The following is a 24924-nucleotide window of genomic DNA, read 5'->3' on the forward strand; positions in this document are numbered from 1 at the left end:
ACAAACAAAAAAAAACAGGATAGAAGATGCTTCTAACGAACAGGCTGAGGCAGAAACTTCAAAACTCTTCAGTAGCTTGTTGCTCACGGACTTGCCCGTCTTAGGACAGACCTGGGATTGGTATTGGACGCCGGAAGTGGTCACTCTCGTTTGAAGTCTTTGTGGAGCGAACTGACTCGGGGTCAGTTAGCACGTAAGCGGTTAGCAATGGACCTGCTCACGGACCCGGCGGTCGTCACGCCCATCCTGGTGGTGGCTGCTCACTTCCTCTCTGCAGTCGGGGTGTGGTTCTCCCGTCGACGGCGTACCCCTCGTTTCACACCAGGTATATATATATATATATATATATACTCATTAAAGAGCATAGGACTGGAAGGCAGAGAGAGAGAGAGAGAGAGAGGAAGAGGCTCCTCATCTCCTTCTGTCACTGCTGCCTCTTTATACCCCTCAGACAAGGAGAGGGAGGGTGTTTAGTGTGACTCCTGGCTTCCTACTTCCCTCTCTAGACTCCTCCCCTCTTGGTGTCATCGGGTGACTCTTGTCAGCATGTCTTGTGTTGGCATGATGGCTTGTTCACTGCTGTGTTGCCGGTTGGAATTGGAAGGAGCGGATGATTAGCGGTTAGCCTATTGGTCAATGTATTGGGGTTTTGGATTAGTGTAGATGACAGTTAGCATGTAGCTTCTTTCTGTTGGATTTCAGTTTAAGGAGACTGTTACTTTCCAGAGTACTTTTTTATTTTTTAAATTTTTTATCTCATAGCCTCTGACTTGCTAGTCTGATTTTAGTTGTTGTGTACAGTGTGTGTCTGATTAGATCTCCACCGGTGTGAGTCATTCTAGGGCAGTTCTCCTTATTTGGCCTTTTCTACAGCACAGCTGCTACCTTTTCATGTGCCACTGTTTCATATCGACTTAAATGGCGTTGACGTTTTCGTTTGTGTGTCTGCTTTTTAGAATATCGTGTCAGCCTAATGCAAATGAGCAACGTCACTTTGGTGACAAGGAGCAGCTCCCCACCGTCACCTGGCCAATTATGCTGAGCTGATGATAAGCACCGTGACAAATATGTTGTTGTACCAGTGCAGTCCTGTACGAGGCCAAGTCCTTTAATGTAAAGCCTAATACAAGCTATGGAAAGCATCACAGTCGGTCTGGATCCAGCTACCTGTTATCCCAGTGGGAAGTGACTTTGATTGCCTATTCTAGCATGAGCCACTATGTACTCAATAGCCAGAAAGGACAACAGTGGCTGCTGGTGAGGACGTTCTTCTAATCGTCTGGATCAATAGGGTCGATAGAAGCTGAGGAACGGTGAGGGATCGTCCGGCTCTTGTGTTCTACAGCGATGCCTCGGGAGGAGTGACCATTTTCCGACTGCCACTTCCTATTTGTACAGGAACCTACCTTCACAATCTGAAGGGACTGGATAGGACAGCTGTGCTGTGTTCCATTTCCTGGGGCTGTGTGTGGGTTTCACTCTGTCTGTGTGTGTGTGTGGGTGGCACTGTGTGTGGGTGATGCAGGCAAGCATGTTTTATTAGGCTTGCTAAAGTGTGGTACAGATTGATACAGAGCTGTGTGTGTGTGTGTGTGTGTGTGTGTGTGTGTGATGCTGGCACACTGGCTTTGTTATTCAGCTGCAGCAGGAAGAATAATAACATGAACGAGGCTGTATACAGAGGGCACCGGTACCTAGTCAGTGTGTGGGGGTACAGGTTAGTTCAGGTCATTTGTACATGTAGGTGGGGGTGAAGTGACTATTCATAGATAATAAACAGTGAGTAGCAGCAGTGTACAAAGGGGGGGCGGGGGGGGGGGCGGCAGCGTCATTGTAAATTGTACTAGGGCTGTCCCCGACTAAAACAAATCTTGGTCGACCGAAAGTCCTCTTCTTTCGACCAATCGATTGGTCCAAAATGTTCAACGTGTATGATTTCATAGACACACCGTAAGGGGGTTTGAATCAAATCAATTATATGCATTGAGTTTGTCTCATGCTTTAAACATATACCGTCTGATGAAATAAGACCCAAATGACAAGAGATCAAGATCAACTTAACCTGAGCCGACCACCCTCCTTCAGCTCCTGCTGGCTTTCGCCGATTCTGCCGTTACTCTCTAGAAGTTGCCCGGTACAGACTACACGAGGTGTCGGCAACTTTAAAAAAAAAAAGTGGAATGCCAATTTATCTTACTGTTTCTACCGATCTGCGTGCCAGTTAAGTGCACATTTTGGTATAACTTATTTAATTCATAATGATGTCTTCGTATCTTAAAATCATTGTTATGTGGTTAATGAAAATTCCATCTAAATCTAAATGAAAATTATACGAACCTGAAAAAGTGTATAAAACAACCTACATAAAGCCAACAAATAAAAATATTGCAGCCTGCAGGTATAAAATCTAGATTTTTCAAATACATTTTGGAACTATTGTCATTCTCAATGGATGTTAAAACATACTTTGTTTGCTTGCTGTTTGAGGTGAAGAAAACAACATTACTTTGAGAAGCTCCCACAGTTCATTAGTGGTGGTGGATTAAGCCAATCAGAAATACTATCAGATCCCCATATGGGCACGTTTATATGCATACATTTGCACGCAGGCCAGATGGCTTATAAGCCTACTTCTATGTGTAATCAGGTGCGGGTCCTTACTCAACATTGAGCGCACCAAACAAAAGACAATGAGTAAATGGACAACTCGTACATGGTATGAAATAAACCTAAACTTGTTTCTCACAAGTGTAGCATAGGTTGTGTTGGGTCATTGTCCTGTTGAAAAACAAATGATTGTCCTACTAAGTGCTAAACTGATGGGATGGTGTATCGCTGCAGAATGCTGTGGTAGCCATGCTGGTGAAGTGTGCTTTGAATTCTAAATAAATCACTGATATTGTCACCAGCAAAGCACCCCCACACCATCACACCTCCTCCTCCATGCTTCAGCGTGGGAACCACACATGGGGAGATCATCCGTTCAGCTACTCTGTGTCTCACAAAGACAGGGCTGTCGGAACCAAAAATGGCAAAATTGGACTCCAGACATATTGACAGATTTTCACCGGTCTAATGTCCATGTCTTGTGTTTCTTGGCCCAAGCAAGTCTCTAAATGTTCAGCCATAAAGCTTTGATTCACACCGTCTCATCTGAACAGTTGATGTTGAGATGTGTCAGTAACTTGAACTCTGTGAAGCATTTATTTGGGCTGCAATATCTGAGGCTGGTAACTAATGAACGTATCCTCTGCAGCAGAGGTAACTCTGGGTCTTCCTTTCCTGTGGCGGTCCTCATGAGAGACAGTTTCATCATAGCGCTTGATGGTTTTTGCGACTGCACTTGAAGAAACTTTCAAAGTTCTTGAAATGTTCCGTATTGACTGACCTTCATGTCTTAAAGTAATGATGGACTGTCGTCTCTCTTTGCTTATTTGAGCTGTTCTTGCCATAATATGGACGTGGTCTTTTACCAAATAGGGCTATCTTCTGTATACCACCCATACCTTGTCACAAGTAATTGGCTCAAATGAATTAAGAAGGAAATAAATTCCACAAATTCACTTTTAACAAGGCACACCTGTTAATTGAAATGCATTCCAGTTGAGTACCTCATGAAGCTGGTTGAGAGAATACCAAAAGGGTGCAAAGCTGTCACCAAGGCAAAGGGTGTCTACTTTGAAGAATCTCAAATATAAAATAGTTTGATTTGTTTAAAAAAACATTGGTTACAACATGATTCCATATGTGTTATTTCCTAGTTTTGATGTCTTCACTATTATTCTACAATGTAAAAAATAAAGAAAAACCCTTGAATGAGTAGGTGTGTCCAAATTTTTGACTGGTATTGTGCGTTTCGACTGAACGACTGCAGACGTAACCTTACGAAACCAAACATGCGTCCCCATAGTGCCGGTTATCCTATACGTAGATACACAGCATGTCCTCCAGATGTTGCCGTCCTAGTAAGATTTACACTGCCCATTATATCAGAGTCTTTTCAAGTCACAAGGAGCCCAAATTCGATCTATGCTAACCTGATGACCGCTCCTCCAGAGAGCTACCAAGGGGGGCCCTGGTAATTGGGGAAGGATTATGATGCAGACAGGCGCGGAGTATCGACACGGGTTTAGAAAGACTGTTATCTGATACGAGTGGTTTGGATATTTGTGAATATTGCAGGTGGATACTTTGGGGAATATTGCTTCATGGTGTGGTTGGTTTTTAGATTTGCTATAGGAATTCATTGACCATTTATAAGGCCTATATGGTCATAGTAAAGCGGATGGAGAGGGATAGATGTGAAGAGAGGAGGAAGTTGTACCCGTCTGAGTGCCACTCCTGACGGAGAGCGATGAACAACGCTGGGACATTTTGATGACTGTGGGAAGGGAGAAAGTGCAAGGGAAATGGAATGACTTCACACTAAAACATGGAGAAGAGAAAAGTAGATCGAGGGCGAACAGCAGCAGGAAGAAGAGAACTTGGGGAGCGGTGACTTCCTCTGTTTTAATTGGAGGAGAGGAGCGACGGGGGGAGAGAGATTAGACGTGATAACGAGAGCGAGCGAGGGAGAGAGAGAGCAAGGGAGGGAGGGAGCGGGAGAGGGAGGGAGCGAGGGATAAGCATACTGCGTGGCATTAAGAGCGTAAGCTCTGTCTGGTATTTATAGTTTGGAGGGCCGAGGGAGAAACGGAGCAAAGGAACAGCTCTCTCGCTCTATAAACGCTGGAGAGAATCATCCTTTAAAAAATAAGAGTGGAGTGAACAGAGGGAAAGGCACAGAACAAAAAAAAAAGAACGAGAGATGAGGATTGGATATGTGGAGAGATTAGAGGTCACTGTAGGAGGAGGAAAACGAGGCTACTCGAGTGACACACCATCAGGAAGAGGAGGAGAGGACGAGTGTGTTTTGGACCGTTCCAACAGAGTGCGCGTCACTGCTTTCGTTGGGGCCGACCTAGGTGTGTCGTGTCCAGCTCTTTTGTATGCTAAACTATAGGTCTTAGTATTTCCGTAAGAAACTACAGATTAATACCAGCGTGTGGACAGGGCAGCCATTGCTCTGACGTCTCTCGCTGACTCTTAGTGCTAATGGCACTGTTCCGCTCGCGTGTTCGTATGCCTTCACAGTGTTGTTCTACGAAGCTAAGTTGCTGCAGCGGTTTTTGCTGACTCACCGTTTCAGTACTACTATTGATTTGAGTTGCTGTTGCTTAAATTGAACCATGACGGTGCAGAAGTTATTGCAGGCGCTATCATTTTGAAAGGTTTTTGACTCGTATCTCTGCAGCATCGACAGATTTGAAGGGAAAACGCCGTTGTATCTAGGGAATGCTTAGTCATAGAAAAGGGGGGTTACACTGAAGGATGAGTCAACGCTGGGGATTTAGAGTGCTGAGACAAAAAGTGTGTTTGTTCCGGTCTGTGAATGTTAGTGGGTGTGTGTGGTTCCATGGGAGGGTGGTTCTACGCTGAAGACCCTTCTTGTTTACTGGTAACTGGTGATTGTGCCAGTCTGCTTTGAACCAGCCTGGAGAGGAGTCAAGAAATCTGACGACCTCATACACACAGATACACACAACAGCCCTGACCCAAAGCATAGAATGATACAAATGGCTGCTACTCAGATTATCTAAAGTAGGTTCTCTGTCTCTGTCTCTCTGTCTCGGGCTGCTTTCCTGTATTTATTTTAAATCAGATGACACCACAATGCTTTGCAGATCTTTTTGTGATCAGATGAGAGGTCTAGAACCCACAACACTCACTGGCAGAAAGCAGCATGACTGGTGTCTCTGCACTGGACAGCCAGGGTTTTTTTTCTGGCTTTGTGGTAAATTTATGTTCCCTGGCCAATAAAGAGGAAGGAGAAAGCTAAATATTATATTGATCTTGGTTACAGTCTAGAGCGAGCAGTGTCTGGTTTCTGTTAGTCAGGGAGGTGTGTGTGTGTGTGTGTTCACATGGCAACCGACTGGAATCAAAACACTGGAGTCTGCCGATTGCTTGAGTGGATGACATCATCATAAAGGGACACTTCCAGGACCATAAACGAGCACGTTCTCTTTTTGACTTCCTTATCATCTACCTCAACCAGCGTTTCTCTACAGATACTTTACTCCCCTTGCTCTCGAAGACTGAAGAAGGAAAAACCTCATTTACAAGTGTCAACGGCAGACAGTTTCCTCAACCTGCTGTTGCCACATCTTGGCAGGATACAAATCTCAACCGGAGGACTGCAGAGACTTTTTAAAGAGCGGGAGGGAGAGCGAGAGCCTGTGTGAAGGAGGGAGAACCGCAGCTCTGAACCTGCTCTGCAGAGCCACTGCTTGACAACTGCATGTTAGTTCACAAGGTGCCTGTCTTGCACCAGGAATAGTGTGAGCGCGAAAGGGAGCGAGAGACTATGCCTCAGACCAGTGAGGTAGCAGGGGACAGGAGTGCCTGAGGGAGTGCGAGAGAACAAGAGTGGAAGAACCTTGGAGAGGCGGTCCTTATTCCCCACAGGGAGGGGCAACCTGTGACTTTGACACACACGTGTGACTGCTCCGGCGACAGAGAGCTGGCGTAGAGTTTTGAAATGGCAGCGACAGCAGGACTGGCGGAAGGAGAGAGGGAACAAGGGAGCGACAGAAAGAAAGAGGCGACCCAGAAATATGTCCCTCTGCTTGCCTGAGATGCCGGGAGACTTGTCCTTTTTGGGGGAATCAAATTCATTGGGATAGACTCTTGTTTTGACATTTGTGGAAACTGGAATAGCAATTTGTTTACATTGCCTCTGGTTTGATGCCTGACTTTGGAATGACACATGTGGACTTACGCTGGGGGAGAAATGAGGAAGTGCTTGTAGGAGCCAGGTAAAGGAAAGAGGAAGGAAATGCAGAGAGCTGGAACGGTAACAAAGATGTGGCAGGACTACTGTAACGAGTGCAGCCTCAATGCTCACCTGCACTCTCTCATGTGCTGTGCAGGTCAGTGCCGGTTCGGGTTGGTTCATGTAAAGTGTAATGTGTGTGTGTGTGTGTTTTTCTGAGAAAGACCGTATGCGTTTCTATGCAATTTTATACAACGGGTGGGTCTCATCCTGAATGCTGATTGGTTAAAACCGCATTCAACATCGTCTCGGGCCTAACAACACCCGTGCCAATATATCCCCCAAACACTGGCTTCTCGGGCATTATCACATAGAGTATGCATGTGTCAAGCATTGTACAGTCGGAAAGTGTTTACATAGATGAAATCAAATGTCTGTGTGTGTAGGCTGTTGTCGTGTGTGTCCTGTGTTTTGTACACTGGTAGAGTTGTCTGTACTGTTGCCAACTCCTTGTGCTGTTTGTGCACTATAATCAACCAATGTTGTTTATAGTGTGAAGACACTAGTGGTAGTGTGTGAGCGTCATTTCTGTGTGTTGTATTTGGACAGTGTGGAGGGGTGTATAGCGCTGAACAAGGTCTCTCTGTGTGGTGAAATGTGTGCCTCTCCGTGGCTGTCACACATGCAAACACAGCACACACACCACCTTGTTGGTTTATAGGCTCTTCCCATGGCAATAGGGCTGTGACTGTCATGGAATTTCAGGTGTCGGTGATTGGTGTCAGCGGCATAGCCGGCTGGGCGGAGGGGCACAACATTAGCATCGAAACGACCTTGGCCTAACTGTCGTGCTCATAGGCGCGTGAGTTACAAGTTTGGGGAGGTACATTTTCACCTTACAAAGCATTCCATGCAGCATTCCATTTGCATACTTATGAAAGTTATGATTTCCTTATGTGATTAGTAAATTGAATAGTCATAATTTAGGCTAATGATTTAATTCCCCATCACAGTTCAGTGGCAATGGACGTGTCCCCCACTGGCAGTTGTCAATGTGGCGCACCGTGTTAATTCCTGTCTCAACCTCTAGGGGGCACCATGCTTTTTTTATACAGTGTCTTCGGAAAGTATTCAGACGCCTTGATTTTTTTCCCCACGTTTTGTTAATTTTTACAATAAGGCTGTAACCTATTACATAGTTTTTTCCCCTCAATCTACACACAATGCCCCATGATGACAAAGCAAAAATAGGTTTTTAGTAATTTTGCTAATTTATATCAAATAAAAAATGGAAATATCACATTTACATAATTATTCAGACCCTTTTAATCAGTACTTTGTTGAAGCACCTTTGGCAGCGACTACAGTCTAGAGTCTTCTTGGGTACGACGCTACAAGCTTGGCACACCTGTATTTGGGTAGTTTCGAGAACTCTTCTCTGCAGGTCCTCTCAGGCTCTGTCAGGTGGGATGGGGAGTGATGCTGCACAGCTATTTTCAGGTCTCTTCAGAGATGTTTGATCGAGTTCAGGTCCGGGATCTGGCTGGGCCACTCAACGACATTCAGAGACTTGTCCCGAAGCCACTCCTGCGTTGTCTTGGCTGTGTGCTTTGGGTCGTTCACCCCAGTCTGAGGACCTGAGTGCTCTGGAGCAGGTTTTCATCAAGGATCTCTCTGAGGCAAAGATGAACGGATCAATTCTGACAAGTCTCCCAGTCCCTGCCGCTGAAAAACATCCCCATAGCATGATGCTGCCACCACCATGTTTCACTAAAGGGATGGTGCAGGTTTCCTCCAGATGTGACGCTTGGCAATTCAGGTCAAAGAGTTCAATCTTGTTTTTTATCAGACCAGAGAATTTTGTTTCTCATGGTCCAAGTGGGCTGTCGTGCCTTTTACTGAGGAGTGGCTTCCGTCTGGTCACTCTACCATAAAGACCTGATTGGTGGAGTGCTGCAGAGATGGTTGTCCTTCTGGAAGTTTCTCCCATCCCCACAGAGAGGAGCTCTGTCAGAGTGACCATCCTGTCACCTCCCTGTCCAAGGCCCTTCTCCCCAAATTGCTCAGTTTGCCTGAGCGGCCAGCTCTAGGAAGAATCTTGGTGGTTTTAAACTTCAGAATGACGGAGGACACCTGTGTTCTTGGGAACCTTCAATGCTGCAGACATTTTTTGGTACCCTTCCCCAGATCTGTGTCTCGACACAATCCTGTCTCACTCTACGGACAATTCCTCCGACCTCATGGCTTTGTTTATGCTCTGACATACACTGTCAACTGTGGGACCTTATATAGACAGTTGGGTACCTTTTTCCAATCATGTCCAATCAACTGAATTTATCACAGGTGAATTTATCAAGTTGGACAAAGATCTCAAGGATGATGAATGAAAACAGGATGCACCTGAGCTACATTTCGAGTCTGGGGTCTGAATACTTATTTAAATAAGGTATTTCTATTTTTATATAGAAATGTACATTTGCAAAACATTTTAAAAAAAACTGTTTTTGCTTTGTCATTATGGGATATGGTGTGTATGTAGATTGCTGAGTACTTTTAAAAAAACATTGTAAAAAACGCTGTAACGTAACAAAATGTGGAAAAGGTGAAGTTAACAATAGCAGATTTTTATGACTACAAAGCCTAACCCAAATGTCACAAAGAAAGCAGTGTTTACACTGAGCAGGCTAGGCTAGCGTACCAGGCAGGTTTGTTAACTGAGGTGTGCTTTCCTGTTGAAACAATTTAGCAAGAGTGTGTGTGTGTGTGTGTGTGTGTCCCATGTTCATAATGAGTCGTATAGTGTGTGTCACCACTGGGTTTGACTGCGTGCAGGTGTTTGACCAGCATTTCCACTGTAAAAAATATTGTTTGAACAGACAAGCTTTTGAAGTGCTGTCTCGTCCAAATATCAGTCTGTCGTTATCAAAACGAGGCCAGTAACAGATATAAAAGCTCACTAAGACCACTTGTGTTTGCAAACTGGGAAACGTGTGCGAGAGAGAGTGCGTTCACACCAGTTTTTAACGTGGTGTGTAACGTATGTAGACCGATCTCCCTCCACATGGCCCGCTCGGTGTCATAGCATCACCACAGCAACCACGTCCGCTGTGGAGCCTATTGGAGTCAAGTTGGGGAAGTACCAGCAGGAACTATTTCTCTGATTGGTTGGCGCAAAGCAGAGAAGGGGAGAAAGCAGTCACAAGGTAGCCATGCTATAAAGATCAAGTGTGCTAATATGACCAAATATGATATATTCTCATTATAGGGGGTTAAGATATACAGTTGTTTTGGGTAGTGGTTCAAATCACGTTAGCTGTTAAATACCTCCATAACTTATGTACTTTCTAACATTGCCAGATAGTAACAACCAGGGAAAGTGGGAAGAGGCATTCCATTGGAGGGAGTCTGGTATGAACAGGAAGGCAGGAAACGCAGGCCTACCCGTTTGCATGCCATACATAGAGACCCAGATATGAGAAGAGGAGGCTCCATGGGTCGTGGGGGAGGGGGAGATAACCGCAACGAAGCCTGCCATCAGGCTCTATTCTGGGCATCGCTGTGTCACTCCTCTGGCCTCTGGATGACGCGGTCTGAACTGAGCTCAGAACAGGCAAACCGAAGTAGGCTGAGAGAGGGGGGAAAAAAAGTGTGTGTGTGATGGAAAAAGAGTGAGTGAGAGGGAAAGCTTGAGTACATTATTTGGCGATATTGAATAAGCGAGCGCTCGCGTGACAGAGTTCACAATTGAGTCGTAGCGTGTGTGAACAAAAGGGGAGGGGGTGTGAGGAGAATCTCATAGCAGCTCTATGCCCGTCAGTCCTTGGCAGAGGGAAGTTTGAATGAGAGAACATGTCAAGGTTTTTGTCAACATTCCTATTCACTATGCAACCCACATTACTGTCAATATAAAGCCATGACTTTATTTTCTCATCAATCCCCCCCGAAATCACTGTTTAGGTCCAGAGGTTAGCTCACCAGTCTATAATTTGACTGAGGTTAATTGATATAGTAGGATGATTGATCCTCTATGGAGTTTACTGTAGCTGGGTGGAATGCATCCTAAGACGCTGCAGTGTCAGCAAATGTACTACTCGCACAAAACAAAATGCACGACGAGGCAAATTTCTTCCAGACGCTACCAAGGCAGCAGACATTTGCTGTTGAGTCCTCCCAGTTCAGACAAATAGATTTCAGTGGAACACTGCCTGAAACGGACAGCTAGCCTGGTTAAATCGGGCTCAGCGCTGCACTCCCAGGCTACCAGACCGCTTCGGTACAGAGAAGTGTTTCAGGGCGATGGAGGAGTGCATCTAACAAATACAGTACTGAGGAATGACGCTGCACTTATACGTGTTGTATAATGAACTCTCCTTTTTCTCTCTCTTGCTCCTTCTTTTCTTCTCCAGATGAGCGAGACCGGGTGCAGAAGAAAACGTTCATGAAATGGGTGAACAAACATCTCATCAAGGTACAGTACAGAATCGCAGCATCATCTTTTGGGGGGAGGGGGGGGGGGTTGGTGGGGGGTTGTGGCGCAATTGGGCACACACACACACATGCAGAGACCGATTGTGACTCAGACCATCATAGAAATGAATCAAGTAGAATAGTAGTGCTAGATTATTTGTTAAATTCCACACAGTGCCTCCAGCACTGACTCTGTTTTTGTTACTGTGTGCCTGTGTCTGGCCAACATTCTTCTCATTACTCTGTGGGAGCAGATGCACTGAGTTAATAAGGCTGTTATTATTTTTCTAATAGTATGATTAGAGGCAGTAGCAGGCTGAGGTGACCAGGTGATATTACTGCGTCTGTCTGGCATTAAATGAATGTAATAGTTTATGACTGGAAGTAATGGATTTGTCTGTCTCGGCTGTTGTCTGTATGGGGTTGTCGGTCTTGGTGCTGGTTTGTTCCGGACTTTCTCTTTCTCTCTTTTCTATGTCTGGGTGCTCTCTCTCTCTCTACGACTTGTCTAAAGTATTAATAAAAAAATAAAGTCAGTCTGTTAGGGTTGGGTAGTATTCCAATTTCTATATATCGTCATACCGTCCTTCTCTCATCCAGGGATTTACTGTATTACCGGTTTAGTACATAAGGGGATGCCCCCCCCCAAGAAACTGCAAAAAAGCCCATTGGGCGTTTATCACCAGAATGCTAACACAATTAGAAGTAATAGCGAATTTCCATGGAGGTTGCTAGCTAAATAGGCTATGGAGCGCAAACATGATTTTTTTTATTGCAAAGACAGGCAGTCCAGCTCATTACATTTTTTACTAGGATTAAATGTCAGGAATTGTGATAAACTGAGTTTAAATGTATTTGGCTAAGGTGTACATACATACATACATACAAACACACAAACACAACACAAACAAACAAACCCAGCATCCCAGAGTCGCCTCTTCACAGTTGACGTTGAGATGAGGACTTGTGAGGTGTCTGTTTCTCAAACTAGATACTCTAATGTACTTGTCCTCTTGCTCAGTTGTGCAATGGGGCCTCCCACTCTTTCTATTCTGGTTAGACAGTTTACGCTGTTCTGTGAAGGGAGTCGTACACAGCGTTGTACGAGATCTTCAGTTTCTTGGCAATTTCTAGCATGGAATAGCCTTCGTTTCTCAGAACAAGAATAGAATAGAGTTTCAGAAGAAAGCCCTTTGTTTCTGGCCATTTTGAGCCTGTAATCGAAAGCACAAATGCTGATGCTCCAGATACACAACTAGTCTAAAGATGGCCAGTTTTATTGCTTCTTTAATCAGAACAACAGTTTTCAGCTGTGCTAACATAATTGCAAAATAGGTTTTCTAATGATCAATTAGCCTTTTAAAATGATAAACTTGGATTAGCTAACAACATGCCATTGGAACACATGAGTGATGGTTGCTGATAATGGGCCTCTGTACGCCTATGTAGATATTCCATAAAAAATCAGCTGTTTCCAGCTACAATAGTCATTTACAACATTAACAACGTCTACACTGTTTCTGATCAATTTGATGTTATTTTAATGGACAAAAAATGTGCTTTTTAAAAAAAAACACGGACATTTCTAAGTGACCCCAAACTTTTGAACGGTCGTGTACAACTTACTCAACAAGGACTATCCTGAAGCTATGCGCCATAAGAGGAAAGACTCTTATCCTAGCCATGAAATCTGCGTAGGGACATTGATTACATCCACATGACAGGCTCATTGTCCACCCTCCCTTCCAAAAGTCTGGGAAGGATGAGAGAGCCAAGCCTATGGGGTTGGAGCTTCAACCCCGCAACACACACACACACACACACACACACACACAATGGACTGCTGAACGTTTTTTTTTCCCCCTCTTGCTTTGCTTGCTCTTTTCCATACTATTACCATCTTTAAGATACGTAGGAGAGGGCTGACAATAGCTCATATTAAATATATGTAGTCTTAGAAATTAGGTTAAATAAATCAATAACTTGCTAACATCAGATAACATTCATATATTAGCCATTTCTAAGACTCGCTTCGACAATTCATTTGGTGATACAGCAAGTAGCAGTACAAGGATATAACATCTACAGAAGAGACAGGAATGCTTATGAGGGAGGTGTTGCTGTGCATTGGGAAAGTGTTCAGACCCCTAAACCTTTTCAACATTTTGTTATGTTACAGCCTTATTCTAAAATTGATTACATTGTTTTTTTTCTCTCATCAATCTACACACAATACCCCATAATAACAAAGCAACCATTTTGGCAAATTTATCTAAAAGAAACTAAACTGGAAATTCACATTTACATAAGTACTCAGTACTTTGTTGAAGCACCTTTGGCAGCGATTACAGCCTTGAATCTTCTTGGGTATGACGCTACAAGCTTGGCAAACCTGTATTTGGGGAGTTTCTCCCATTCTTCTCTGCAGATCCTCTCAAGTTCTGTCAGGTCGGATGGGGAGTGTCGCTGCACAGCTATTTTCAGGTCTCTCCAGAGATGTTCAAGTCCTGCTCTGGTTGGGCCACTCCAGGACATTGAGACTGGTCCCGAAGCCACTCCTGCATTATCTTGGCTGTGTGCTAAGGGTCGTTGTCCTGTTGGAAGGTGAACTTTCGCCCCAGTTAGGTCCTGAGCACTCTGGAGCAGGTTTTCATCATGGATCTCTTTGTACTTTGCTCCCAGTCCCTGAAAAACATCCCCACAGCATGATGCTGCCACCACCACCATGCTTCACCGTAGGGATGGTATTGGCCTCGTGATGAGCGGTGCTTGGTTTCCTCCAGATGTGACACTTGGCATTCAATCCAAAGAGTTCAATCTTGGTTTTAATCTTGTTGAATCTTGTTTCTCATTGTCTGAGAGTCCTTTAGGTGCCTTTTGGCAAACTCCAAGTGGGCTGTCATGTGCCTTTTACTAAGAAGTGTCTTCCATGTGGCCACTCTACCATAAAGACCTGATTGGTGGAATCCTGCAGAGATGGTTGTCCTTCTGGAAGGTTCTCCCATCTCCACAGATGAACTCTGGAGCTCTGTCAGAGTGACCATTGGGGTTTTTGGTCATCTCCCTGACCAAGGCCCTTCTCCTCCGATTGCTCAGTTTGTCCGGGTGGTGTGCTCTAGGACGAGTCTTGGTGGTTCCAAACTTCTTCCATCTAAGAATGATGGAGGCCACTGTTCTTGGGGACCTTCAATGCTGCAGAAATGTTTTGGTACCCTTCCCCAGATCTGTGCCTTGACACAATCCCGTCTCAGAGCTCTACGGACAATTCCTTCGACCTCATGGCTTGGTTTTTGCTTTGACATGCACTGTCCACGGTGGTACCTTAATATAGACAGGAGGGTGGGTTTTTCCAAATCCTGTCCAATCAATTGAATTTATCACATGTGGACTCCAATCAGGTTGTAGAAACATCTCATGATCAATGTAAACAGGATGTTCCTGAGCACAATGGTCTCACAGCAAAGGGTCTGAATTCTTACGTGAATATTTCAGTTATTTTTAATCCATTTGCAAAAAATTCTGGGTTATTGTGTGAAGATTGAGGAGGATAAAAAAAAAAAGTAACCAATTTCACAATACTTCTGTAATGTAACAAAAATGTGGGAAAAAATCCAGACTAAAGCGATACGTCTTCAGTCTCTTGTAGTCTAGTATGGAATAGAATGAATCATGCATGTTCCTTTTTCTCTTCCTGTCCTATCAGCCTAGTTCCTCTGTACTGTTGACGTTCCACTCGAGCGCAGGTGTTTACGTAGCACAGAGCTTCATGGCTGTTCAGTAGAGATGCTGACAGAGTACAGGTGACGTGACCCAGTCGCTCCACCTGTTCTTGTGTTTGTCTTGGCTCTCTCTGTTAATCACCCGACTGCACCCATGTTTATAATGCAACCAAATCCTCACATCAGCTGACAGACAGGTAGGTGGCTGTGGTCGGGGTGTGTGTCGTCATGTGGTCAGGTCGGTGTGTATGGCTGCCTCTGGGAGTGTGTTGTACAGATCAAACACACATTCATATAAACACTGCCCTCACTGTGAACTGTGGTTTTCGGGACCTGTGTTGACAGCTTGCCAGGAACACAACTAGGGCCTGTTTCCCAAACACAGATTTAACCTAGGACTGGACTATATAAGCATACTAAATGGAGAATCTCCATTTTAAATGGCTTTTCAAATCAGAACTAGGCTTAATCTGTGTCTGGGAAACTGGACCAATACCAGACAACAGGCCCTTAGACACACATACGGTGTACCAATACCAGACAACTGGCCCTTAGACACACACACACAGTGGACCAATACCAGACAACTGACTCTTAGACACACACATACAGTGGACCTATACCAGACAACTGACTCTTAGACACACACATACAGTTGACCTATACCAGACAAGGCAGGTAGCTGTGGAATTGATTGAATATTGCTTTTTGAATCTGAGAGACAGAGAAATGGTTGCAGTAAATTGAGCGACGATGACCACACCCTCTCTCTCTTTCTCAACTTCTTTCCCTCCCTCGCTCCCTCCCCCTCTCTCAACTTCTTTCACTCCCTCGCTCTCTTCTCTCGCTCCTCTCTTCTCTCGCTCCTCTCTTCTCTCGTTCCGCTCCTCTCTCGCTCTCTGCTCCTCTCTTCTCCTTTCTCTCGCTCCTCTCTGCTCCTCTCTTCTCCTTTCTCTCGCTCCTTTCTCTCGCTCCTCTCTTCTCCTTTCTCTCGCTCGCTCTTCTTTCTCTCGCTCCTCTCCTCTCTTTTCCCTCTCTCGCTCGCTCCTCTTTCTCACGCTCCTCTCCTCTCTTTTCCCTCTCTCGCTCGCTCCTCTCTTTTCCCTCTCTCGCTCCTCTCTTTCTCGCTCGCTCGCTCTCCTCTCTTTTCCCTCTCTCGCTCGCTCCTCTCTTTCTCGCGCTCCTCTCCTCTCTTTTCCCTCGCTCGCTCCTCTCTTTTCCCTCTCTCGCTCCTCTCTTTTCCCTCTCTCGCTCCTCTCTTTTCCCTCTCTCGCTCGCTCCTCTCTTTCTCGCGCTCCTCTCCTCTCTTTTCCCTCTCTCTCGCTCCTCTCCTCTCTTTTCCCTCTCTCTCCCCCCTACTCTGTGTTATCGCACGAGACATCATCATTTCCGGTCAGAAGTGGTAACTACCCCCCTCATGATACACTATATTCCAAAAGTATGTGGACACCTGCTCGTTGAACATCTCATTCCAAAATGTGATTATGTAACCTGTCAGCAACGGGTGTGGCAGAGATAGCCCAATCCACATACTTCTGTGTATATATAGAGTGTAGCTGTTATTAAGACTAAATTGCACATCCCCTCTTTTTCATCACACCCTTAGGCCGCGCTTCAACACAGATGGATAGAGGGTGTGAGAGAGGGAGAGCGTGAGAGAGAGAAAGGGAGAGACTGAAAGAAAGCAGAGGGAGAGAATAAAGGAGAGAGCAGGGCAACAGAAGGATGTGAATAACGTTTCCAGATGGCTTCTTATCTCGTTTTTTGTAACCTTAAGTGGGATTGGACTATTGAGATGCACCCAGGGGGAGAGCTGACCATTGAACAACAGAACAGAGTTTTGGATTCTGAGATTAAAAGGCACAATCCGCCCTCTGCTGGAGGAATGTGGAATTTACGCTGTTGCAGTTCAGGGTTGAAATGCAGTGAAATGTTGACTTGTTTTTTTTTACAGCTTGTGCAGTTTGCTGGACTGCGTTGTGGAATGCGATGTCGCACAGTGGTCCTCAAACATATTTGTGTTGTGAATGTGATCTGTGACGGTTTAAGATCATTCTGGGTGGTGAGGATCCGTCTTGGCCTACCATGACTCTAGCCATAGCACAAGAGGACTCCAGTTTAAATCAAACACTTCACCCCAGCCAATAGAATTTAAGTCCGGTCGGTACACAGACACTCCTCAGCCTCAAGCCCCTCCCCTTCAGCTGTCAATCACTCCAAGGTAACTAAACAGCACTGTGGGAGTGTAATCCCCCAGGTCTGTGATAGGGCTGCGTTGACCTGCACCATCGTTTCACACGGAGGACCCCTGTCCTCTTTTAAAGACTAACTTTTGTTTCTCTCAGTTTTGTTTTCTATCTCCTAATAACGTTCTTAGGTTATCCGTCACTCAGCGCAGACCAAGGATAGAACACAATCAAGAGTGTCTACGTCTTCTCGTAATTAGTCGCTAGTTCATCTGTCTTCCAGAAACCAAAGCCTATTCAAATGTTATATTGCACTCAACTGCCTTCTTCACTCAGCTTTTTATCTGTTCTCCTCATGTTTATGCATCTCCCTGTCATCCTCATTTCCTCTCTGTGTGTGTCTCTCCGGTTAGATGTACGTTTAATGCAATTGCGTGGAGGTTGCGGTGGTTCGTGAAGAGATTTTATTGGGGGGGGGGTTGTAAATGTGGTGTTTTTAGTGTCATGAGGATGTCTCAAAATTAAGACAAAAAGTCTCTCTCTCTGCCTTAGGTTAAACCACAAGTCATGGTTAGTAATTAGCCTCTCCTCTCTCTAGATGTCCAGCCTCTCCTCTCTCTAAATGTCCAGCCTCTCCTCTCTCTAAATGTCCAGCCTCTCCCCTCTCTAAATGTCCAGCCTCTCCTCTCTCTAAATGTCCAGCCTCTCCTCTTTCTCTCTCTGGAGATGTCCAGCCTCTCCTCTCTCTCTCTCTTTTAATTCTTGGTTCTTAGCAGTGAGCTACAGTTTTTAGCCTAGACATTGGGAGTCCATCAGCAAGGTCTGAAAAGATGACCCATTTTCACACAAGGTGATGAAATAGGCCTGCCAAAGCTGCGGAGTCGCCGTGCCAATGGTTGTCCCCGGACACCCTGGGCCAAGACGTCACATGGGATCACAGCCGGAGCACGTGTTTTGTTGTCCTGGAAACTAGGGTCCCTAGCGGCATTGCTTATGTCAACAGTAATTTGTAAACACTGGGATGATATGAACAGGATGAGTATGTAATTAACTCTCCACTTTTTCTTTCCCTCGCTTTCGCTCTTTTCTCTCCCCCCCCTCTCTTTCTCTCTGCCTCTCTCTCTGCCTCTCTCTCTGCCTCTCTCTGCCTCTCCATCAGGTGAGGAAGCACATCACAGACCTGTACGAGGACCTGAGAGATGGACACAACTTGATCTCCCTCCTGGAGGTCCTCTCTGGAGTCACCCTGGTAAGACACACACAAACTCACCAAGACGCACCCAGTCACAAACCTTCACACCTTGATGACCATCAGTCATGCCCCGGTATACTGTGCCCTGAGCCACACCCTGAGACACACCCTCCAGACACCCTGAGACACACCCTCCAGACACCCTGAGACACACCCTCCAGACACCCTCCAGACACACCCTCCAGACACACCCTCCAGACACCACCCTCCAGACACCTGACCCCCCCAGACACCCAGACACCCCCCAGACACCCTGACACCCCCCAGACACCCTGAGACACACCCCCAGACACCCTGAGACACCCTGAGACCCCCCCCAGACACCCTGAGACACACCCTCCAGACACCCTGAGACACACCCTCCAGACACCCTGAGACAGGGTGTGTTAACATGATGACTCATTGCAACTCAGTGACAGATGGGTGTGTTAACATGATGACTCATTGTAACTCAGTGACAGACTGGTGTGTTAACATGATGACTCATTGTAACTCAGTGACAGACGGGTGTGTTAACATGATGACTCATTGTAACTCAGTGACAGACGGGTGTGTTAACATGATGACTCATTGTAACTCAGTGACAGACGGGTGTGTTAACATGATGACTCATTGTAACTCAGTGACAGACTGGTGTGTTAACATGATGACTCATTGCCCTCTAGTGACTCCCCATCCCGCATGAGGGAGCGTTAATCATCGCCTGACACTAATTAGCATAATGCAACGGACATAAATATTCCTAGAAAATATTCCTATTCTTGAACATCACAAATTAAATATATTGAGACACAGCTTAGCCTTTTGTTCATCACCCTGTCATCTCAGATTTTCAAAATATGCTTTACAGCCAAAGCTAGACAAGCATTTGTGTAAGTTTATCGATAGCCTAGCATAGCATTTTGTCCAGCTAGCAATAGGTAACTTGGTCACGGAAATCAGAAAAGCAATCAAATGAAATCGTTTACCTTTGATGAGCTTCGGATGTTTTCACTCACGAGACTCCCAGTTAGATAGCAAATGTTCCTTTTTTCCAAAAATATTATTTTTTGTAGGCGAAATAGCTCTGTTTGTTCTTCACGTTTGGCTGAGAAATCGCCCGGAAATTGCAGTCACGAAAACCGCAAAAAATATTCCAAATTAGCTCCATAATATCGACAGAAACATGGCAAATGTTGTTTATAATCAACCCTCAAGGTTTTTTTCAAATATCTATTCGATAATATATCCATCGGGACAATTCGTTTTTCAGTAGGACCGATTGGAGTAATGGCTACCTCTGTATTTTACGCGGGAATCTCTCTAGGAGCATCAGGTGACCACTTGCGCAATGTAGCCGCTTACGGGTATTCTTCAACATAAATGCGTAAAACTACGCCACAATGCTGTAGGCACCTTCGGGAATACGGAGAAAAAGTCATCTGGTTGATAACCCATTCACTGCTCAATAGGGACGCATAGGAACGCAGCGCTTTCAAAACATGAGGCACTTCCGGATTGCATTTTTCTCAGGCTTTCGCCTGCAGCATCAGTTCTGTTATACTCACAGACAATATCTTTACAGTTTTGGAAACGTTAGTGTTTTCTATCCTAAGCTGTCAATTATATGCATATTCTAGCATCTTGTCCTGACAAAATAGCCCGTGTACTACGGGAACGTTTTTTTTCTTCCAAACATGAAAATTACTGCTCCCTAGTCACAACAGGTTAACATGACTCATTGTAACTCAGTGACAGACTGGTGTGTTAACATGATGACTCATTGTAACTCGGTGACAGACGGGTGTATTAACATGATGACTCATTGTAACTCGGTGACAGACGGGTGTATTAACATGATGACTCATTGTAACTCAGTGACAGACGGGTGTATTAACATGACTCATTGTAACTCCGTGACAGACGGGTGTATTAACATGAAAAGACTGACTGGTCCAACTACTGACTCCTTTTACTGTTTGTGAGAGGTATTCACCTCACATTTCAATCACTGAGTGCGTTACTGTGAGGGGGGAGAGAGTGCGTTACTGTGAGGGGGAGAGAGTGCGTTACTGTGAGGGGGAGAGAGTGCGTTACTGTGAGGGGGAGAGTGTGTTTCTTTGAGGGGGAGAGTGTTTCTTTGAGGGGGAAGAGTGTGTTTCTTTGAGGGGTTTCTGTGAGAGAGTGCATTACTGTGAGGGGGAGAGAGTGCGTTACTGTGAGGGGGAGAGAGTGCGTTACTGTGAGGGGGAGAGAGTGCGTTACTGTGAGGGGGAAGAGAGTGCGTTACTGTGAGGGGGGAGAGAGTGCGTTTCTTTGAGGGGGGAGAGTGTGTTTCTTTGAGGGAGAGTGTTTCTGTGAGGGGGGGGAGAGTGCATTACTGTGAGGGGGGAGAGAGTGCGTTACTGTGAGGGGGAGAGAGTGCGTTACTGTGAGGGGGAGAGAGTGCGTTACTGTGAGGGGGGAGAGAGTGCGTTACTGTGAGGGGGAGAGAGTGCGTTACTGTGAGGGGGGAGAGAGTGCGTTACTGTGAGGGGGGAGAGAGAGTGCGTTACTGTGAGGGGGAGAGAGTGCGTTACTGTGAGGGGGAGAGAGAGCGCTTACTGTGAGGGGGAGAGAGTGCGCTTTCTTTGAGGGGGGAGAGTGTGTTTCTTTGAGGGGGTGTGCGCCACTGTGAGGGGGAGAGTGCATTACTGTGAGGGGGGAGAGAGTGCGTTACTGTGAGGGGGAGGAGTGCGTTACTGTGAGGGGGAAGAGTGCGTTACTGTGAGGGGGGGAGAGAGTGCGTTACTGTGAGGGGGAGAGAGTGCGTTACTGTGAGGGGGGAGAGAGTGCGTTACTGTGAGGGGGGGGAGAGCGTTACTGTGAGGGGGGAGAGAGCGCTTACTGTGAGGGGGAGAGAGCGCTTACTGTGAGGGGGGGAGAGTGCGCGTTACTGTGGGGGGAGAGAGCGCGTTACTGTGGGGGGGAGAGAGCCGTTACTGTGGGGGGGCACTTTACAATTATTATAATAATGGAAAAGCATTTTTAAAGTGAGGGGGTTAGTGCGGGTTACTTTTGATTTGGCTTTCCTATTGCCCCAGCTGCACTTGTCATTTCCTCATCCCTCTACCTCTGGGGGGAGTGCCCGTTACTGTGGGGGGGTGCGCGTTACTGTGAGGGGGGGGTGTTACTGGGGGGGGAGTGCGTTACTGTGAGGGGGGGAGAGTGCGTTACTGTGAGGGGGGGAGAGAGCGCGTTACTGTGAGGGGGGAGAGAGCGTTACTGTGAGGGGGAGAGAGTTACTGTGAAGGGGGAGTGCGTTACTGTGAGGGGGGGAGAGCGCGTTACTGTGAGGGGGAGAGAGCGCGTTACTGTGAGGGGGGGGAGAGTGCGTTACTGTGAGGGGGGGGAGAGCGCGTTACTGTGAGGGGGGAGAGTGCGTTACTGTGAGGGGGGGGAGAGTGCGTTACTGTGAGGGGGGAGAGCGCGTTACTGTGAGGGGGGGAGAGAGCGTTACTGTGAGGGGGGGAGAGAGCGTGTTACTGTGAGGGGGGAGCACTTTACAGGGGGAGATAATAATGGGGGGAAGCATTTTTTTGAAGGGGAGAGTGCGTTACTTTTTGATTTGGGAGAGTGCCCCAGCTGCACTTGTCATTTCCTCATGCTCTACCTGTTTCCTTTGGAGAGTGCGTTACTGTGAGGGGGTGCGTTACTGTGAGGGGGGGGTGTTACTGTGGGGGGGAGTGCGTTACTGTGAGGGAGGGAGAGTGCGTTAATGTGAGGGGGGAGAGAGTGCGTTACTGTGAAGGGGAGAGAGTGCGTTACTGTGAGGGGGGAGTGCGTTACTGTGAGGGGGAGTGCGTTACTGTGAGGGGGGGAGAGTGCGTTACTGTGAGGGGGTGTTACTGTGGGGGAGTGTTACTGTGAGGGAGGGAGAGTGCGTTACTGTGAGGGGGGGGAGAGTGCGTTACTGTGAGGGGGGGGAGAGTGCGTTACTGTGAGGGGCGGGGAGAGTGCGTTACTGTGAGGGGCGGGGAGAGTGCGTTACTGTGAGGGGCGGGGAGAGTGCGTTACTGTGAGGGCCGGGGAGAGAGTGTTACTGTGAGGGGGGGAGAGAGAGTGTGTTACTGTGAGATTGCACTTTACAATTATTATAATAATGTAAAAAAGCATTTTTTTTTAAAGCTGGCCTGTTAGCGGGTTACTTTTTGATTTGGCTTTCCTATTGCCCCAGCTGCACTTGTCATTTCCTCATCCTCTACCTCTCTTTCCTTTGGAACATCACCTCATCCCTCTACACAATTATTTCATCCTTCTCTCGCTCTCCTCATCCCCCCCACCCCTCCGGATGGTAGCAGCTCAAGGGCGTGTCCTCGCTGAGGAGGGTGTGTATGTCCCGAGCCCCCCCGCTCATCTTACTCGGGGGGGAGGAGGAGGAGGAGGACGGAGCTCAGGGAGTATGTTTGACCCCCAACCCTCACCCCATAGACTGCGTTTTCAGACTGCATGCGAGTGGAGTGGAGTGGTGTTATGTATAGGCATTCCAAGACACACATTGACACACACATTTACACACACTTTTCTCAACGTTTTCCCATTCATCCACACACATTCTCAGTCACCGTTGCTTGACGTATGTGCAACCATTACACACATGTCACGAAATGATCATCAGACAAAATCTTACGGTTAAGTAGCATTTCTACGGTCAGCATCTTCTCCTTGACCCTTCCCTTACCTCTCTTGCTCTGCATGGAGTTGTTGGTTTGGCCTGAGTGCTCCTTGCTTTCTCTGCTAAAGTGCTGCTTCAGTACTGCCACTGTTGACTGCAGTATACCTAACCCAGCCCAGCACAGTGTGACACACACACTCCTGCATCTTGCATTTCTAGCAGCTTTGCTGTGTGTGTTGTCAGACTGTCAGTGATTGTCGTGTGTGTGTGTGTGTGTGTGTGTGGCCAGCCAGCCAGCCAAGGATTGTGTGTGTTCGAGAGAGCAGGCAGTGATAAAGTGTGTGTGTTTTGAGGAAGTATTAGACTGTTTAAACCAGCATGGTTTGCAGATGTACATGTTCTGGTTGGCAGAATGTTTTTCCCGGGTTGTTTCCTTCTCTGCTGTGAGGATGGGTGTTGGTGTGTGTTTGACAACAGTTGAAGACAGCGCCCTTTAGGATAATGCCATGTCATTACAGCGGCCTGTGCATCGTTTTCCCCGCTCACTGCACTTTGAATTGGGAAGGACACTCACCACTTGTATCTCTATCACTGGTCAGAATTGTGACTGTGAGAATATCTACATAAAACATTTTTAAAATCCTTTATCTTTTCTTTTCTGTTTTTCAGCCCAGGGAAAAGGGTCGCATGCGATTTCACCGGCTCCAGAATGTCCAAATTGCCCTGGACTTTCTCAAACAGAGACAGGTACAACTGACACACACACACACACACACACACACACACGCCACTCTCAACCCACTCAATATCTCAACAGGTACTCATGCTCAGAAATACATATTGACCTGAACTAAGCCAAATTCAACCACATCTGCCTTTGGGGGAAAAAATAAAATACAATTTGGTTTATTTGACCATTTAAAAAAACAAACACAAAAAAAACTTACAAAGCACATCCATAAATAAAATCATTGAGGTGGTCTCTCTCTCTTTCTTTGTATCTCTCTCTTTCTTTGTATCTCTCTCTTTCTTTGTCTCTCTCTCTTTCTTTGTCTCTCTCTCTCTGTCTCTCTTCTCTCTCTTTCTCTCTCTTTCTCTCTCTTTCTCTCTCTCTCTTTCTCTCCTCTCTCTTTTTCTCTCCTCTCTCTTTTTCTCTCTTTCTCTCTCTCCTCTCTCTCCTCTCTCTTTCTCTCTCTCCTCTCCCTCTCCTCCCTCTTTCTCTCCTCTCTCTCTCTCCTCCCGCTCTCACTCTTTCTCTCGCTCTCTCACTCTTTCTCTCGCTCGCTCTCTCTCTCTCTTGTCCCAATGTGTCAGCGCTGCATGACTGGGACTCCCAGATGACCACAGTCACACCTCAAGCATCTCTAACCAATGCTGCATCTCTGTCTTAGACACCGGCTCTTACTAAACATGGGCTCCATCTCGGTAGCCTTCAGTGGCTCTTATGCTTTCAGTGGCTCTTATTGCTCTTATGTGCACTAATGTGAGAAAGACAGTCGGAATATGGAGGCTAGTCACACCCTTTAGTATTCAACGTTACAATAGAGAACAGGAAGTCATGTGGTGACTAGTTAATAACGTGGAGCACATGGGTACCCAACTCCAGTCCCCTTGCAGCTTTCTATTCCATGTCAAAGCTTTAATTAGTTTACCACGAGGCCAGGTGTTTAATCCTCCCATTCTACATGTTCCAGGTCAAACTGGTGAACATCCGGAACGATGACATCACAGACGGCAACCCCAAGCTGACACTGGGCCTCATCTGGACCATCATCCTGCACTTCCAGGTCTGTGCTGCTCTATGTCTTCTAGCTCTATGCCGAGGTTGGCCACCCTGCTCTATACGTTGTGCT

General features: G+C 46.3%; 1 protein-coding gene across 1 annotated transcript in view; it reads left to right on the top strand.

The window, feature by feature from the left end:
* The window catches only part of LOC115118813 (microtubule-actin cross-linking factor 1-like), a 268887-nt gene that overhangs the window by 82419 nt on the left and 161544 nt on the right, over positions 1 to 24924 (top strand). The window contains 4 exon segments of the mRNA XM_065017706.1: positions 11221 to 11282; positions 18346 to 18435; positions 23741 to 23818; positions 24766 to 24858. Of these exon segments, the coding sequence (XP_064873778.1) occupies positions 11221 to 11282; positions 18346 to 18435; positions 23741 to 23818; positions 24766 to 24858 (323 nt within the window).

The sequence above is a fragment of the Oncorhynchus nerka genome, linkage group LG4 (genome assembly GCF_034236695.1).
Source record: "Oncorhynchus nerka isolate Pitt River linkage group LG4, Oner_Uvic_2.0, whole genome shotgun sequence".
NCBI classification, from domain to species: Eukaryota; Metazoa; Chordata; class Actinopteri; order Salmoniformes; family Salmonidae; genus Oncorhynchus; species Oncorhynchus nerka.